The 19,866-nt window shown below is 37.7% G+C and overlaps 1 protein-coding gene and 1 non-coding gene across 3 annotated transcripts in view; both read left to right on the top strand.

Moving 5' to 3' along the window:
• Positions 1–19,866, top strand: part of Togaram1 (TOG array regulator of axonemal microtubules 1) — a 66,748-nt gene that overhangs the window by 4,710 nt on the left and 42,172 nt on the right. For both annotated transcript variants that reach the window (XM_041657910.1, XM_041657909.1), the window contains exons 2-4: positions 13,948–14,104; positions 15,603–15,737; positions 18,284–18,580. In XM_041657910.1, coding sequence (XP_041513844.1) covers positions 13,948–14,104; positions 15,603–15,737; positions 18,284–18,580 — 589 coding nt within the window. The remainder of the gene's footprint in view (positions 1–13,947; positions 14,105–15,602; positions 15,738–18,283; positions 18,581–19,866) is intronic.
• On the top strand, positions 1,206–1,308 carry LOC121452647. The gene has a single exon (XR_005974891.1). It is a non-coding gene; the product is annotated as a U6 spliceosomal RNA (small nuclear RNA).

Below are 19,866 nucleotides of genomic sequence, written 5' to 3'. Positions count from 1 at the left end.
TATTCCGTATTTGGTCTTCCTTGTTTTGTAACCAAGAACCTAACTTCCAACATCATTGTAAATGAAGTTCAAGATTCCTTTGTGGTTCTTTTTGTTGTTTTTTTGGTTTGGTTTGGTTTGGTTTGGTTTGTTTGGTGTTATTTTTTGTTTTTTTCCTCCAAGAGATAGGGTCTCACTCTGTTGTTCTGACTGTCCTAGAACTTATTATGTAAACGAGGCTGGCCTTGAACTCACAAAGATCCACTTCCTGAATTCTGGCATTTAAGGCAGACGTCTAGGTCCATAGTTATTTGTGTACTTTGAATTGTCACATTTTATTAAGACTCTTCAAAGAGTTGGTCATGTAGCTCAGTGACACAGTGTTTGCCTGACATGGCCCCTGGTTTCTTCTCCAGCACTACAAAAATGAAATAAAAGCAAAAACCTAACAACCAACAAAACTTTAAATAACCTTATTCTTTGGCAGAGCAAATACTGATGCTCCTTATGATGGATTTATACCCCAGTAGCCTTCTTGTAACTTGGAAATTTTATAAATCTGGCCTACTGAATGTCACAGCTTAGAGGCCTGGTAAACTGTGGAGAAGAGGGTATTTCTGCTTTTGACCCTGGGGCTAACTTGGTACTGGTCAGCATTACAAGGAAGGACCAAAATTTAAATTACTGCTTCTAATGAGTGCATATTGCTTTTGCACCACCATAAAATAAAAATTGTAAGTCAGGGATTTACAGTTTGTATAATGCATTTTGACATTTAGACTTCCTGCCACACGCAGTACTAAGGCAGATGGAACCGATCTCTAGGTGTTCTCATTTCTCGCCTGTTCTTCGAAAGGGTTGTATTTAGTTATTTATTTGTCGCGGTGCTGGGATTGAACCTAGGGCCTTAATATACTAGGTATGCATTCTGTTAGGTTATATGTCCAGTTCCGTCTTTTTTGTTTGCTTGATTTTTGTACTGAGGATTGAACTCAGGGCTTGTACTTGCTAGGCCAATACTTTGTTGCTAAGCCAAATTCCCTGGCCCTCCAATTCCGAAATGTATAGCTTGCTTTGAAAATAGTTTTCAGATTTATATAGTCTGTTTATATGATTACTGCCATGTTTTATAAACATTAACTTTCTGTAAAAATTGTTCTTAGGGCTGCTTGCCCTGTGTCTAAGATGTCTAAGATGTTTAGTGAGTATATTAAGATTCTGTTCTGGTGCTCGCTTGGGCAGCACATATACTAAAATAGGAACATACAGAGATTAGCATGGCCCCTGCGCAAGGATGACACGCAAATCTGTGAGGTGGTCCATATTTTTTTCTCTTTGGAGGGATATCTTGCTCAGCTTAGATATAGTAGGGAGGGCCTTGGTTCTGCCTCAAAGCATTTCTGAAATGCTAGTTTGTATTCATTTACATTGAAAGCTTCTGTGGTGAGACTGAAATTTATCATAGTACTCAAGTTGTGGATATATATTCAGAAATGCCTGTAGAAATCCATTGTAAGTTATGTAAAATGAGGGCATGGACTAAATAGATACGCATTTGAAAATGTACATCTTTAAAAAGTGTACATATGTATTTTTATTGTTACTGTTTGTTTTTAGAGCAGAGTTAGGATAATAGCCGCAATGGAAAGTGCAGGTGATTTGTGAATTCCCTGCCCACATTTCAATAGCCTGCTCCCAGCTTCTAGCACATGGTTGGTGAGCACATCACAGTGGTAGAGTCAGCAAAAGCACAGTAAGATGAACTAAAACGTTTATCCTTCACCTTAGGCCTCTCTCCTGCCTTGTATATTCTATGGGGTTTTGGCAAGTCTGTGTGCACGGGACTCTCCATTGTGGTCACATAAGGGATAGTTTGATCGCCGTACATGCATAACCTCTGTGCTATGAATGCTCATCCCTGCTCTCCTCTCCATCGCTTATTTCCTCACGTTTGCCTTCTTCTCAGTGGCATGAAATTGCATCTGTGCCAGCCTCCTAGAATGAGGTAGGAAGTAAGCCTTACGTGTCTGCCTTCTAAGGAAGATTGTAGAGGATTGTCATAATTCCTTCTGCAAATGTTGACTAGATTTCACTAGTGAACATAGCTGAGCATGGTGCTTTCTGTTCTCAAAGGTGAATTTAGAGGTAGACCTGGTCAAATGATCTGTTTCTTCCTAATATTGATGTGATTTGTGTGCTTTTCTTTAATTTCTGCTGTTAGAAATATGTGTCTTCTATATGTAGCCTTATCAGTTTTATTGATCTTTTCAAAAAGCCTCCCTCTGGTTTTCATTGATTTCTATGCTAATTTTTATTACTTTTTCCCTCTGCTTTTAGTTACTTGTTCTTTTTCTTGTTTATATATATTTTTTGGAAGGAAGTGGGGAGCATTTGTGCCATAACACCTGCAGGGAAGTCATAGCACAGCTTGAGAGAGTTGGTTCTCTCCTTGAGCCATGTGGGCTGTGGGGACTGAACTCCGGTCATCAGGTTTGGCTGCAGTCTTTACCTGATGAGCCGTCTTGCTGGCCCAACAACTTCAGTTTTTAATTATGGAAACAATTTTGTCATTCCAGAAACATCTTTATCTAATTTGAAATTTGTTTAAATTTCACTTAATGTTTTTTCTTTGACTTAAGAAATGTAATTTAGGGCTGGAGAGATGGCTCAGAGGTTAAGAGCACTGGCTGTTCTTCCAGAGGTCCTGAGTTCAATTTCCAGCAACCACATGGTGGTTCACAACCATCTGTAATGAGATCTGGTGCCCTCTTTTGGCCTGTGGACATAATGCAGGCAGTACACTATATACATAATAATAAAATAAATCTCTTTTTTTAAAGTATATTATTTGATTTCCAATTATGGGGATTTTTCATTTATTTATTTATTTATTTATTTATGATTTCTATCTCTTCCCCGCCACCGCCTCCCATTTCCCTCCCCCTGGTTTTTCTTTTCTTTAAGTATTATCTTTATGTTGCTGATTTCTAGCTTAATGCCTTTACAGTTTGAGAACAGAAACTGTATTGTCATATTCTTTTCAGTTTCTTAGTGTGTTTCATGGCCTAGAATATATGTCTTTTCTTTCTGTTCGTGTGTGTGCACAGAAGTGTTTTTCCTCAAGTGTGAGTATGTGGTGGCCAGGGATTGACACTGAGAGACTCCCTCTATAGATGTCAACCTTCTGTATTGAGATAGGGCTTTCTCATTGACCCTGGAGCGCAAGGATTCTTCAGCAAGACAAGTAAGTGATCATTGTGTTGCTGTCCCACTCGCTTTACACTAGGGTTGCAGATGCTGGACCCAGCAGGAGATCTGAACTCTGTTCCTCATTGCATATGGAGTTCTTACCTTCTCTTCTGGCTGTCTCCTTACCTCAGAATGTTGTCTTATGTTGACAAATGTCCCTTGTGAGCTTGAGAAGAATACCTAATCTTTTGCTTGATGAAATTATCTATAGCTGTTAATTATATCCACTTCATTCATGTTGTTGAGTTCAGTAGTGCTTTCTGCTTTGTTCCATAGGATCTGTCCATATTTCTGATACAGGTATGATGAAGTCTCCAACTGTAATACTAGATTCATTTATTTCTCTGTGCAGTTTTGCTCATATTTCCATCACATAACTTGACACTATGTAATTAAAGATGATGTTAGATGATTTTATTTTCTTGGAGTATTGATCCCAAGTATATTATCATATAGTACTCCTTTTATGGCTAATAATTTTTTTTTTTGCTCTGAAGTTCACTCTGTTTGAAATTAACACAGTCGTGTCTGATTTCCTTTTTAAAATTTTATTTGTATGAGTATTTTGCCAGTATGTATGACGTGTACCACACATGCATACAGTGCTCCTGGGGGCCAGAAGAGGGTGTTGTTGGGTCCTCTGAGCCGGGAGTTTTAGACAGTATGAACTGCCAGCCAGATGCTGGGGATCTAACCCCTGACCTCTGGAAGAGCAGCCAGTCAGTGCTCTCAACTGCTGAGCCATCTCTCCAGTCCCATTCACAGTAGCATAATATATCTTTATACTTTTACTTAATGTGTATCCATTAGTATATTTAAAGTTGCTTTCTTACAGAAAATAGAGTGTTGTGTTTTGCTTTTATTTTACTCAGACAACTTTTAAATTGTTTCTTTTGTGTGAGTATGGTATATGTATGATCTATGTGCTGTGTGTGTATGCAGGAGCTATCTATTACGTACTTTATGACTCTGCCTCATTCCCTTCAGACAGGGTCTCTGAAGATAGCCAGCAGTCTTCAGAGTCTCTTGTCTTTGTCCCTGAAGCACTGGGGTTACCAACATACGTTCAGTCATGCTCTACTTTTTTTTAATGTGTGTTCTGGAGATTTGAACTCAGGACCTCCTGCTTGCACATAAATGCTCTTAACTGCTGAGCCCTCTCCATAGCCCATCTTGTGTTTTAATTGGTATAGATTACACCATTAACACTTAATGTGATGGATTAGTATATACCATATGTTTTATTTGTTGCTTATCTTTTTATTTCTTCCTTAACATTTTTTGTCGTTTGTAGATTTAATTGGGAATTGTTATGATTCTGTTTTCTTCTTTTTCAAAGCACATCAATTGCTCTTCAATTTTTTCCCTTCCTTCCTTCCTTCCTTCCTTTCTTTCTTTTCTCTCTTATTTATTCTCTATATTTTATGCTTGTTCGTTTTCTTCTAACTGTGGTTTTGCCTTAGAGTTTGTAGTATTTTACAGACATGATAAATAGAAACATTAATAGTATTGTTTGGAGTTGTTCTTGGGGCAACTAAGAATAAGAAACCTAGGAGCTGACGATATGATTCAAAGCTTAAGAACAGTTGCTGCTCTTTTAGAAGACCAGGGTTCGGTTCCCAGCACCCACACAGTGGCTCACAAGCATTTGTAATGCCCTCCTTCGACCTCTCTGTATAACATATGTATTCATGGTGAAAAGATACACATGCAGACCAAACACCCACACACATTAAATAAAAATTTGAGAAAATAATAAAAGAAATTTTTATTATACCTCATTAATTGTTTTTCTAGTGTACTTTGTGTCTGTCTGTCTGTCTCCATCTGTGTGTGTGTCCATATGCGCACATCTGCATGTGTATTTCAAGGACTTAACCTATTGAATTTTCTTTTTATATGAAGACCTCTTTAACATTTGTTGTAACACAGGTCTTATTGGGAGTTTGCCTCAATTTCTATCTGTCTGTGGATGTCTTTTTGTCCTTTTTGTGGGTAATTTCCCAAGATTCAGAATTCTAGGTTGGTGGTGTTTGGTTGGCTTTCCCTTCCTGTTTCTTGGCATTTTATTTCGCTCTCTTTCTTCTCACTTCCATGATTTCCAAGGAGTCAGATGTGATTTTTACCTTTGTCTGTGTAAATCCCGTGTTTTTTTCTCTCCTCCTGCAGTGTTCTTTGTCTTTGATTCTCTGTTCTATAGCTGGAAAATGATATGCTCACACATAGTTTCTGTGGCATTTATCTGCACTGGTGTTCTGTGAGCTTTGTGGACTTGTGATTGGGTTTCTGACATTAATTTAGGGGCATTCTCAGCCATTATTTTCTCACTTTGCTTTTTTTATATGTTTGTTGCTCCTTTTATAGTTTCCCACAGTTTTGCATATTCTGTATATTCTTTTTTAGTCTTTTTTCCCCTTCAGCGCTTTCATTTTAAAATTGCTATTGTCTAGACCATGTAAAGCACACACTGATGGCATTCCCACTTCTCTTTCAATGTTTTTTATCTTACTTTCTTTACGTTCTCACAATTGCCAAATTTCAGTTTATATTAACATGTTCTTGCATTTTTGTCTGCTTTCTCCTTTATAGCCTCTTACATGTTAATTATAGGTTTCCTTTTTTTCCTTTTGAATCATGGCCTAATTATTCCAGCCTTTTTGCCATATTTGATGCTGGTCTAATGCTTGTTCGTTTTCTTCTAACTGTGATGTTTTTCTTACTAGGTTTGGTTTGGTTTAGGATTCTTTTGTTTTAGTGTGCCTTATAAGTTTTGGTCGAGAGTTGACTGTGGTGTACTAGAGAAAAAGTAAGTGGTGGATGCTGTTAAAGTGTGGGGGAAGTGTCGTTAGTCCTGTAATGAGAACTTGGGGATACCTGAGCTCTGGATTCCGAGATTCACCTAAGCCTTCAGCTTTCCAGCCAGTTGTGTAGCAGAGGTTGCCCAGAGGGAACTGTCACTGACCAGTTCCCTTCTGTTGGGTCACCAGGTGCTGGGGACTTCAGCACATCAGCTTTGCTTAAAAGGAAAAGCTGCTCCTCGGGGCAGGCCTAGTTAAGCATGGAAAAGCTCTGTGTATTGCTAAATAATTGGTAATATTTTCTCTTGCCTTGCCAGAAACACTAAACTTTTTCCTTCACTATGCAGTGTGAAGTCATGATAGAGTTCCTGGAGGGAAACTCAGAGAAGAGCAGGGACTCCGCTGCGAATTGCTCCTGCCCCTAGAGTTTTAGCTTGTCCCAGTTGGTGGTATTGAGCTTCTAGCAATTTGTTAATTAACAGTTCTTTTCCCTATTCTACCTCTGTCTACCTCACAGCTATCTGCTTAGAAGTTCTGCCTGTTGGTTGTAATTCTGAGTATCTACCTGTTTGCTGCCATTTGACTTTGAATGAATATCTCTGGTGGATTGAAAACGAGTCTGCTTGACTTTGAGTGAATATCTCTGGTAGATTGAAACCACGTTTTGTTTTGTTTTGTTTATTTTTATTTATTTATTAAAGATTTCTGTCTCTTCCCCGCCACCGCCTCCCATTTCCCTCCCCCTCCTCAAGTCCCCCTCCCTCGTCAGCCCAAAGAGCAATCAGGGTTCCCTGACCTGTGGGAAGTCCAAGGACCACTCACCTCCATCCAGGTCTAGTAAGGTGAGCATCCAAACTGCCTAGGCTCCCCCAAAGCCAGTACGTGCAGTAGGATCAAAACCCATTGCCATTGTTCTTGAGTTCTCAGTAGTCCTCATTGTCCACTATGTTCAGCAAGTCCAGTTTTATCCCAGGCTTTTTCAGACCCAGGCCAGCTGGCCTTGGTGAGTTCCCTATAGAACATCCCCATTGTCTCAGTGTGTGGGTGTACCCCTCGCGGTCCTGAGTTCCTTGCTCGTGCTCTCTCTACTTCTGCTCCTGATTTGGACCTTGAGATTTCTGTCCGGTGCTCCAATGTGGGTCTCTGTCTCTGTCTCCTTTCATTGCCTGATGAAGGTTAATATTCAGGAGGATGCCTATATGTTTTTCTTTGGGTTCTCCTTCTTATTTAGCTTCTCTAGGATCACTAATTGTAGGCTCAATGTCCTTTATTTATGGCTAGAAACCAAATATGATAAGTACATTCCATGTTCCTCTTTTTGGGTCTGGCTTTCCTCACTCAGGATAGTGTGAAACCACGTTTTGAATGGTGTTAGAATTTCTCAATTCCTTACACACATAAGTCAGACTCCTTACATCTGTGTGTGTGATGTGTGTGTCTCCATGCTTTTGTTGTTGTGTGTCTGTAGTACTGTGATTGTATGTAGAGTCTCACACGCATGGTAGGAAACTGTACTGTTCTTTTCTGTACCCTCAGCCCTCCTTGACACTGTATCAATTTTCACAGTTAGTAATGTAATTACAAAGTTTATGTAACACAAATAATAACAAACCGAGTCAGATATTGGGATTCAACCTGAAAACCAGAAAAGGAAAGCAGCCAAGCCACTAGAGAAGTCTCACCACTACCAAGGCTGGGTGACTTCAGACTAAGCAGCCTAAGCCTCTCTTTCCCCGCATTTTATATTCCCTCTAGTACATTAGAAGTGTGTGACTCCTTACGACTGGGATTAAAGGTGTGTACCACCACTGCCTGACCTCTAGTGGTTAAGCTTTGCCCTTCTGATATTCAGGCAAGCTTTATGTATTAAAACAAATAAAATATCACTATAAGTTTAAAGTCAACCATAATTACTTCATTAGTTTAATATAAAAAAGTTCCTATTTTTTTAATAGATGGATACAGTTTTGCTTCAAATCTGTAATAGAATTAGTTTAAGTTGTAAGTTCCAAGGCATTCATGAAAGGAAAAGTTGAAATAAATTTCTAAAAGCCATTAATGATTATTCATAGATGTAACACCTGGTGTGTGTGTATGTGTGTGTTTGTGTATCCTGGTTGTCATTAAAACTGCCTTTGTGCTTAATAAATGCTTTTAAATGTGTCATTAATTTGATGAGTGTTTATTTAGCTCTTTTAGCTCTTTTTAATATGCCAATCATTAATGATGTGATAAGACACCATGACTAAAATATTGTAATCATAATTTAATTTAAAAAATTTTAAAGATCAATTAGATGCTCATTGGAGTGCTTCAGTAAAGCCGATTTTTTGCTTGTTTTGTTTATGAGAATTAGCACGTGTCAAGATTTGACAAGTGAAAGATGGATGTAAGAAATTCTATAAAGGATATACTGATAAATTGCTGAAATAAAATGGAAAAAGGATGGGAATAGCTCTACAATTGAACAAGAGGGACTAAAGGCATATTAGACCTGTGAATGGCCATAGATGGCCCCAAAGTTCTGGTGAAGGAGGAGCCTATACTAGTTATGTTCAAGACTGCTAGGAAGCCTGAAAACAACGAGAAGGGCAGCTCTGGAAGCCGTGCAGTGAGACCGTCCCTGAAGCCCAACTGATGGGTTCCCTATCGAGAGGCATATAGAGTAACAGAGTGCTAATGACTGCATTAGTTACTTTTCTGTTGCTGTGACAAACACCAGGACCAACGACAGCAGTTTATTTAGGCTGACAGTTGCAGAAGGGGCATCCATGATGGTGGGGGAGACATGGAGACAGGCTGCCAGAGCAGAAAGCTTTAACACAAACTGGAATGAAATCTTAAAACAGCCAGGCGCTGGTGGCCCAGGCCTTTAATCCCAGCACTCGGGAGGCAGAGGCAGGCGGATCTCTGTGAGTTCGAGGCCAGCCTGAGACAAGAGCTAGCTCCAGGACAGGCTCCAAAGCTACAGGGAAACCCTGTCTCGAAAAACCAAAAAAAAGAAAGGAAGGAAGGAAGGAAGGAAGGAAGGAAGGAAGATTGATTAAAACATACTTCTTCCGGCAAAGCCATACCTCCTAAGCCTCTGCAAACACCACCACCAGCTGGGCCTCATTCAGATGCTATAAAGATCAGCTCTTGCTCATTTAAGGAATAGTGATAGATGAAACCAGTAAGACAAAGCTTGCTAATACCTCAAAGCTGAAAGAGGAGCAAAGCAAGGTTCTAGAGCAAAGTGCAAGACAGATAAGGAATGAGCGAGCCATCCTGTTGAATGTACGACACTCTGAAGCAGGTGTAACAGTCCTTAGCGTCCTGGAACTAGCACTTGTAGACCAGGCTGGCCTCGAACTCACAGAACTTTGCCTGCCTCTGCCTCCCAAGTGCTGGGATTAAAGGTGTGCACCAACAGTGCCCAGCTCTTTAATATCTCTTATTCATTTTTTTTATTTTTTGGTTTTTTTGAGATAAGGTTCTTCTCTGTAACAGCTCTGACTGTCCTAGAACTCACTTTGTAGACCAAGCTGGCTGAACTCAAGAGAGCTGCTTGTGTCTGCCTCCCAAGTGCTGGTATTAAAGATGTGCATAACCGCTGCCCAACTCTTTTTATAAAAATTGTATATATTCACATAAAAAATTTGCAGAATAGGAAAAAACATTAAATTTTTTTGCAATCTCACTGTTTAAAGAGATTTTCATGTAGTCAATATTTGAGATTTTTTGTTGTTGTTTGTTTGTTTTTTTGAGATAGGGTTTCTCTGTATAACAACTCTGGCTGTCCTGGAACTTACTTTGTAGACCAAGCTGACCTCCAACTTCCAGAGATCGAACTGCCTTTGCCTCCCAAATGTTGGGATTAAAGGTGTTATTTGTTATTGTTTTAATTTATATATGAAGGTCAAGTCTTATTTTCATAAATGAAAGTGCACTCCTTTAGAAAATGTTGTATTTGTCTAAGTGTATTGCCTGTGCCTATGTATGTGCATGTGTGGTCCCTCTGCAGAGGTAAGCAGAGAGTACTGGAACTGGTCCTAGAGTTGTGAGCTGCCATATTTGTGCTGGAAACTAGATCCAGGTCCTGGAACAGCAGTGAGAACATTTAACCACCAAGACACTTCCAGCCTCCAAGTGTGCAGCCTTTCATGTACTTTATTATGAACTTTTTTTCTTTTTTTGGGGGGGGGGTTCGAGACAGGGTTTCTCTGTGGCTTTGGAGCCTGTCCTGGAACTAGCTCTGTAGACCAGGCTGGTCTCGAACTCACAGAGATCCGCCTGCCTCTGCCTCCCGAGTGCTGGGATTAAAGGCGTGCGCCACCACCGCCCGGCTGAACATTTTTTCTTTAACATCAGATAATATGTAGTAGGAGGCCAGTGGCTATGGATAGTAGTATATTTAATGTCATAGTCTGTTTAACTGATATTTTTTCAGAGTTTAGAGTTTAAAATTTTAGTTTTTTTTTTAGAACTCAGAGAATTACCGTTTTTAGTTTCTTAGTGAATTATCTTTGCCTTGACATATAAACTGATAATAACTTTCTTGTTATATTCTGACTTAACATCATAATTATGTAGTTACCAGGTGGGGTTTTTTTTTTATCAAAATAGAAAATTTATATATTTAAAGGTCATTTTGACGTGGAAAAGAGCCTTTTCATATAGTATAGGAAGTAGAGTATTTAAAGTTAAAAGCATGAAATGAATAAATACTGAGGAAACATAGGCGGTTAGCCTTGAGCAGGCATCTGTCGTTCTGACCATGTTCCAGGACAAGCTGGAGTTTATGGACCCTTTAAAGCAGCCCTGCTCAGTGCCGTTCTTCCTGGTAGTTAACATAAACGTGTCGTGATGCCTTTCTCCTTGGCAATGGCCTGACAATATGATGGTGGTAGGAACTGTTTTTGTTTTAATTTTTAATACTATTTCATTTTAATCTTATTTCTTTTTTTAAAAAAAAATTACATTTAATAGTTTATGCATGTGTGACAGTATGCCACAGTGAGCATGTGGTAGTCAGAGGACAACCTGAAGGAGTTGGTTTTCTGCTTCCGCCATGTGAGGGTCAACCTCAGGTCATCAGCGAGCACTGAGCCATTTCTCCAGCCCGTGGTGTTGGGTTTATAACAGTACTAACCACAGTACTTTTCCCTCTGTTTGTGACAGCTAAGAGAAATGTCAAGCAACATAGTACTATGAGGACATAGTAGGATGAGTTTATTGCTGCTTACTTTTGAATAAGAAAGCATTGATATAAAGGACAGAGTGGAGAATCAACTCTAAATTCAGCAGGTAGACTCTGGTTAGCACTGCGGATATTAAGTATGAAAGGTGCAGAAAGGGCTGGAGAGATGGCTCAGAGGTTAAGAGCACTGACTGCTCTTCCGGAGGTCCTGAGTTCAATTCCGAGCAACCACATGGTGGCTCACAACCATCTGTACTGAGATCTGGCGCCCTCCTCTGGCCTGCAGGCGTACATCGAGGCAGAATGTTGTATACATAATAAATAAATAAATCTTAAAAAAAAAAAAGGTGCAGAAAATTTAGTCCCTGCATTCATATGTGATTTACATGTTTGTTATGTCTTATTGATTGTGTCTATTACGTTCCCTTGCTTCTCTATAGCAAGGTGTGTGTGTGTGTGTGTGTGTGTGTGTGTTTTGAAGTTAAAGAAAAGATGGGCTTTAGTTTACTGTTAGCAAATTTTAATGTGTGTATGAATTGCCTCAGGATCTTGTTCAAAACATCGATTCTGGAGCCAGCTAAGTGACTCAGCGGGGAGAGGCACTTGCCACCAAGCCTAATGACTTGAGTTGGGTATCCACAACCTATTTGATGCAAGAGGAGTACTGACTGACTGTATTCTTGTGTGAATAGGAAAACTCTTCCTGTTAGGTGTGGTGGCACATTCCTATTGTTCTTGAATTTCACGTGTTGAAACAAGATTTGAATTACAAGCCAGCATGGACTAATAGGCAAATTTGAGGTCATCCTCTATAAACCAATCAGTAAATAACAGGCTTGGTAATGTATTTATAGCTAGGTTAGTAGAGTGCCTGCCTAGAATGCATGAGATTCTGAATTTAATCTCCAGTGCTTCAAAAATTGGGTTTGCTGGCTTCTACCTGTAATGTCAACATTTGGAAGTTAGAGGCAGAAAAATCAGCAATTTAGGTCATCTTTGACTATGTAGGAATTTGAGTCCATCCTGGGCTATGATACCTGATCTCAAATTTTTCAAAACAAGCCACTTTGGTATTAGAGTTTGTCAGAATCATGAACAGCCTGAAAGTTATTGGTGTAAATACTAGAGTATTGCCAATAAGTAGTTTCTTTTTAAAATTCTAGGATTCTCTTTAAATGAAATTTTTATTTTTAATGCTGTTAAAAAACATGAAAATTATAATTATGTTAATGGAATAGAGAACTGCTTTTTCTCTCTAATGGGGAAGCTTTAAAAAAAAAAAACGAATCAGCCTGAATGTAGAAGAGTATTAGAGTTTGGAAAGGTGATGGGGAGGAGGATGAGTAAAAGAAGTTGAAATTAATGTAAAAGTTATTGTAAAAGAATCTTTACTGGAGCTGGGCGGTAGTGGCACACACCTTAATCCCAGCATTGTGAGGCAGAGGCAGGCAGATCTCTGTGAGTTCGAGGCCAGCCTCAACTACAAGAGCTGGTTCCAGGACAGGCTCCAAAGCTACAGAGAAACCCTGTCTTGAAAAACAAAAGCAACAAGAACAACAATAAAGAGAATCTTTACTAGGTATTTTATCTGTTAATATATCTTTTTTTTTTAAAAAAAAAAAAGAAACTTTACTAAGTTACCTACTATTTTGTCTTAATGTATCTTTTTCAAAGTATTCAATTGGAAGTTCATTGTAATGGCTTCGTTTAATTACATTTGGTCCTTTTACTACTACACATGATCAATTGAAGAAATTGTAATATTGAATTTTGAACAACTTTTTATCACTTATAGATCATGTGATGTTTATAAGAAAGTACCTGGAAACCATCAAATACTCTCTCTCTCCTACCTTCCCTCCCTCCTCCTTCATGTGTGTGTGTGTGTGTGTGTGAGATATACTTGGGTATTTTGTTTGTTGTGTGTGTATGTGTGTGTGTGTGTGTGTGTGAGAGAGAGATATACTTGGGTATTTTGTTGTGTGTGTGTGTGTGTGAGAGAGATATACTTGGGTATTTTGTTTGGTGTGTGTGTGTGTATGAGATATACTTGGGTATTTTGTTGTGTTTGTGTGTGTGTATGAGATATACTTGGGTATTTTGTTTGGTGTGTGTGTGTGTGTATGAGATATACTTGGGTATTTTGTTTGTTGTGTGTGTGTGTATGAGATATACTTGGGTATTTTGTTTGTTGCTAGTCAGGCCTCCCACATGATTGTGAGCATGTGCTTTATTGCTGAGTACACCTCTAGCCTCTTCTTGAGTGGTTGTAACTGGAATCTGGTGGTAACACTTTACCTATTCGTTTGTAGTAGTTATATTTGGGCTAAAGAATATTAGTACTAACTTTACCATGGGGAGAAGAGTGGGATGTTTATGTGTTCTGTGATCTTCAGTTGCTTGTTGACTGACGTTGAAAGGTGGCATAGAGTAGAGCTTATGCTACTAAGCAGACGTTTTTTCCTTCGTGTTTTTCTTTCATCCTTTAATCATCATTATTTCGTCTCCTCTCTAATTGTCAGATACATATTATAGAAGGCTAAAGAAAGACTTAGGTATAGTAAAATGAAAGTAGCGTTTCTATCTTGGAAGGAAAAATACTATCTGTGTCATACTGAGTGAGTGTATTGCATACTCAAAAATATTTTTCTTTTATCTGAGTTTTGTAATTGGATCTAAGTTATGTTGTCATTTATTACCAAGGAGGCTTAGCAAAAATTTGCTAACTTACTCTTTTCTCAGTTTTCAGCTCATGACCTCATCCCATCACCAAAATTAAAGCCATCTCAAGGAATACCAGTCAATGATGATTTGTGTTTTAGCAAAAAAAGGTCATCAAGAAACTTATTTCAGAGTAGTCGGGATTTTAACTCAGATTCAATTCCTACGTGTGGTGCTGGTAAGTAAATGTTTGGGATAATAAGTGTGTTGAACTGTTAAAGATTCCCTAAATTTCATTATTCATTTGAGGGCCTGTAAAAACTACGTATAATCCAACATGCAAGTCTTTTTTAATAAGTGCTCATTGAAAATTGGCTAAAAAGCAGGCACTTTGACACAGTTGCTTCATGAGATCATAGGCTTTCTCCTTGCAGGCTGTTCATAGTGTAGGCCATGGTCATTTAATAAGCCTCTAATACTCTTGAGTGTCTCTTCGTGTCAGGCACTTTTCTTAGTGCTGGGGTATAGCTTTCAAGAAAGACATAACAAAGCCAAAAAAGATTGTATTATATGCTGGATGTGGAAATGCACACCTTTAATGCTAGTACTGGGGAGGAGAGACCAGCAGATCTCTGTGGGTGCCAGGCCTTGTCTACAGAGTTCAGGCCAGCCAGGACTACATGTGAGACCCTGCCTCAAAAACAAAGGAAACAGAAAAAGCTTTAATTCTAGTTGAGCAGGAGAGCAAATATTAAATGAATGTAAGACTTGATAGATTAGATGGTGATATGGAAGGGGAATAGGAATATTTTAAACTGTGTCATTAAAGGCAGCCATATTCAGGAGGGGGATATTTGAGGCAAAGCAGCAGATGTGAGCAGAGAAGAACGTGATTGCAGGGCAGAGTAACTGAGAAAGGTAAACGGAGCACTCTTCACAAAGAGCAGAGTAGTATGGTGGGGTGAAAGGAAGGAGTATACGGCTCAAAATGACAGCCATGACCCTGGAGGTCTCAGCTGCCAGAGCTCTTAGATGACTGAATGAAGTAACCTTCATTCTGAGGGAATCTTTAAAAAGTGCTGTCACGTGCCTTATGTCCTCCAGCCTCGTTCTGGATGTTACATTTAAAACAGGTGAAAGGAAGACAAAGGGAGAAAGGGAGAAGCGGTTGAGTTCCTTGTCATAACTCTGGCTAAGGTTTATAGAGGATTTAACCAGCATAGCAGTGAATGTAGAGAGAAGTGATTTGATTCTGATTACATGTCAGAGGTAAAATTGACATGATTTACTGGTACATTCCTTACAGAGAGTGAGAAAGTGGAAGTAAAAATATAATCTAAGAACATCTGCCAGAAAAATTGAAAAGATGTTTAATTGTGTAATTGTCACAGAAAGTAGGTGTTTATCCAGGCATGGTGACGTATGCCGACAGTCCCAGCACTGGGGAGATGGAAGAACTCACTAAGTAGACCGACCGGGCTGCCCTTGAACTCACAGAGATCTTCCTGCCTCTACCTCTGTCCCCAGAATACTCTTGAGCTGTGTCAAGGCAGAATTCCTCTTATTTCTGTGTGTGTGTGTGTGGCAAGCAAGACAAGAATAACATTTGTTACTGGGAAATCTGATTACTCGTAAGAGTTAAAGTCCAGAATATAATTATACCAACGTTTATGAAATATATATTTATAAAATTACACTTACTTTTACTTTGTTTTTGCTGTTACCTCTCTTCAAAGGTAATACTGCAACTCAGCAGACAAGTCTTTCTGGGAAATGTGGGCAACTTGGACTGTCACAGATAGGTAGTAAAACTGGCAGTGTGGGTTCTGACTTACAGTTCCTGGGAACAGCCAATGGCCATCAAGATAAAGGTATTTATAAATATATATGCTTTCTGACACTAGTTCACATACTACTTTGTATGATCTTAATGAAAACTTGTTACAATTGAATAATATCAATGTTTTTCATAATTGTTATTATAAAATATTAGACTTTAATTTTGATTTAAATATGACTAATTAAAGTTTATAAACTGATGAGGATAACATGAATTGAAAATAACATTAAATTAGTACTGTATGCATGCAGTTATTTAAATTTAAAGCTAAGTCGACTTTATTGTGTCTTTTAGGAACTATAACTTCCTGACAGGTTGTTTCAGATAAGACAGGATATAAAATGAACATGATGGCTTATGCCTGTGATCCGAGCAATTAGAATGAGGCAGGAGAATTGCCATGACATAAAAGTCTGGGCCAGCCTGGGCTTCAGGGTGGGAACCTGTTTCAAGAAAAGGAGAATAAATGTAGAGATATGAGTATACTATATATTTATACACACACACATACATATATACAAGGAGAATAAATGTAGAGATATAAGAGTATACTATATATTTATACATACATACATATATATATATACAAGGAGAATAAATGAAGAGATATAAGAGTATACTATATATTTATACACACACACATACATATATACAAGGAGAATAAATGTGGAGATATAAGAGTATACTATATATTTATACACACACATACATACATATATACAAGGAGAATAAATGTAGAGATATAAGAGTATACTATATATTTATACACACACACATACATACATATATACAAGGAGAATAAATGAAGAGATATAAGAGTATACTATATATTTATACACACACACATACATATATACAAGGAGAATAAATCTAGAGATATAAGAGTATACTATATATTTATACACACACACATACATATATACAAGGAGAATAAATGTAGAGATATAAGAGTATACTATATATTTATACATACATACATACATATATATATATATACAAGGAGAATAAATGAAGAGATATAAGAGTATACTATATATTTATACATACATATATACAAGGAGAATAAATGAAGAGATATAAGAGTATACTATATATTTATACACACACATACATACATATATACAAGGAGAATAAATTAAGAGATATAAGAGTATACTGTATATTTATACACACACACATACATATATACAAGGAGAATAAATCTAGAGATATAAGAGTATACTATATATTTATTCCCACACACATACATACATATATACAAGGAGAATAAATGTAGAGATATAAGAGTATACTATATATTTATACACACACACATACATACATATATACAAGGAGAATAAATGTAGAGACATAAGAGTATACTATATATTTATACACACACACATACATACATATATACAAGGGCATACACGGCTTGTGTGCTAACAAGTAGCTGTGAAAATTGGTACCTTATTAGAACACTGCTTGCCTAAGACAAACTCTGGGTTCCATCCCAAGAACAATTATTTAAAAAAACAAGCAAATAAACAAAAAACTGTGCCTGTTTTTCACATGCCTCTAATTCCAGCACTAGGAAGGTGGAGTTAGGAGGATTAGGAAATTCAGTGCCAGCATAGACTGTATAGCGAGTTTGAAGGCAACTTCACAACAAACAAAAGAAAAGATAGGACAAAAATAGTGCCTAAAGACAAGATGATAGAATTAAATCAGACTTATCAATAGCTGCTACCAACATAAATAAGAAAAACTTACCGTTTAAATTATAGTGATGGGACTGGAAAAATGACCCAGTTGTGGAGGTACTTGCCTTGCCAGCGTAAGGATCTTTGCTTGCAATCTCTAGCCCCCACATAAATGCCAAACCCAGGACAGGGCACCTGTAATGCAAGTGTTGACAAAGCAGAGAGAGGGCGATTCCTCTGTTTGACTGCCACTATTGCTGTGGAACCGAGAGCAGCTGAGGACCAGAACATGTGCATGCACTAAGGAAATAAACCAATGCCGTCGGGGGCTTTTCCTTCTGAAGTGCCATTTAGAGTGTGTGTGTGTGTGTGTGTGTGTTGGAAGATTACAGGGTGGGAATACAGCTCCACTGTAGAGAATTTGCTTAACACGCGAAAGACCCTGTGGTAAATACTAAATGTCACACACTTTTTAAAAGTCAGTATTTAAAAGGCATCAAAAGTAAGTTGAGAGAAGATAAAGTGTGAAAAAGGTACAGTAGACAAATGCTCAAGTATGTGTTGATGCAGAATATCTCCATCAAAATTATAATGAAAATAATTCACTAAAAATTCTCTTAATGTATGTATTTGAAATAAATATGCTTACATAGATAAAATTTTATAAAATTACAAGAAGAAAATAACTTTACAAATACAGTAGAATTTTTCAGTAGGATAAGAAAGCTTTGGATTCAAAGGTATGAAGTATTAGTGCACAAAATTATGTGTATGCCTGACACCACACAAAGTCATAAATGCTGTGTGAGGGAATCTGAATGTAAAAAGGGAGGAGCCTTTGAACTCTGAGCTGGTGTGTAGCTGTAAATAACATATTCTGTTTGTTTTGTTACAGTATACGCTAGCCTAAATTTTGGCAATAAGACTCAGCAAACGTTTGGTAGTCAAACAGAACGAACTTCTTCATACTCTGGTTCAAGTGCAAGCCCAGGACCCTTTATCCTTCCATCCTATCCCCTCTCATCTCCTCGAGCTAGTCCAAAGCACACATCTCCTCTTTCTGTATCTCCAAAGAAATCTCAAGATAATTCCATTAGTTTCTCAAATTCTTGGCCTCTTAAAAGCTTTGAAGGACTATCAAAGCCAAGTCCACAGAAAAAACTTGTCAATCAGAAATCATCTGACCCTACAGGTAGGAATGATGGCAAAGATTGGTGCTTTATTTATGCTTATTTATGTTTGAATTCATGCTTTGAAGTTAATATATAATGTTAGATTTTAAAACCTGGCTAATTATATTTTCTTTTGACCTACAAATATTTGGGAAAGTATTTAACAATGTATTTAATAGATAGTAAATAACTAAAATTTATTTGAAATGACCATTTCTTGACTTACATTGCCATTTTAAATGCTTTTTCAGAACTCAGTAATAATGCTTTATAGTAGAAAGGAACATATTGCTTAAGGGCCTACTGGCAAATTTTTATCATTACAGTAAAAGCATCATTCATATTTTACTATAATATATATTCATGTATTTTATATTCATTAAATGTTTATTATTTGCTAAAATTATTGTAAAAAATTCTCTTATTTGCTGAAATATTACCTCTTAATAGTATGCTACTCATATAAAATCATGATATTAGCAATCAGACAAATCCAGTTTCCAAATGAGACTATTAAAAGGTGTTCCTTATATTTCCTACATGCTTTCCTATCCTCAACCTGTAATATAAGATATTCTCCTTTTGAGATACCCACACAGCTAGAGTTCAGTTTATAACCATAAGCTCGATGCTTTCATACTCAGCCTATTTCATCACAACATTCTCCTTGCACTGATCCTTCGCATCCGGTTACTAATTTCTTTGTTTTCAAATATCCTATTGAAAACGAAGACTTCAATCTATGGGTATAACACAGTGGTAGAGCCGTTGTCCTCGCTCTACGTGAAGTGCTGATTTTGTTCCCGGAATCTCAAATGTGTGTGTGTGCTCAGCTTGTTCTCCCCAGTGGCCAGTGCTGCTTCACGCGTACACACCGGTCCCTGAAGTACTGCTTTTAGAGTCACAGCAAACCAAAAATATAGGCTTCCTGGCTTATTGTAGATTTTTATCATTAGCAAATATTAGTCATGATGATTGAAAATGCAGCTTAGTTCATAGTATTTTTATGTAATAGGCCAGGATTTCATATGCTTGTTTTTGCTATATTTATTAGGGAACATTGATGCTTTGTTTCATCTTATTTTACATAAGTCTGTTTCTAATATAAGATAACCATAGCAGTACTTTCTTGTCAGAACTGCCAGCCTGTAGTTTAGGCTGTCCCAACTAGCTCTTATAACTTAAATTAACCCGTTTATATTAATATACATTCTGCCATGTGACCTTACCTCTCTTCTATCTTGCACCTACTGTTTTCTCTCCACTCTGGCTGGTGATTCTACTTTTCTTCTCCCCAGAGCTTGCT

Source organism: Microtus oregoni, unplaced genomic scaffold (genome assembly GCF_018167655.1).
Source record: "Microtus oregoni isolate MIOR12 unplaced genomic scaffold, Mior012 000009F_ref0000495, whole genome shotgun sequence".
Taxonomy (NCBI): domain Eukaryota; kingdom Metazoa; phylum Chordata; class Mammalia; order Rodentia; family Cricetidae; genus Microtus; species Microtus oregoni.
This window is presented reverse-complemented; position numbering and strand designations above follow the sequence as displayed.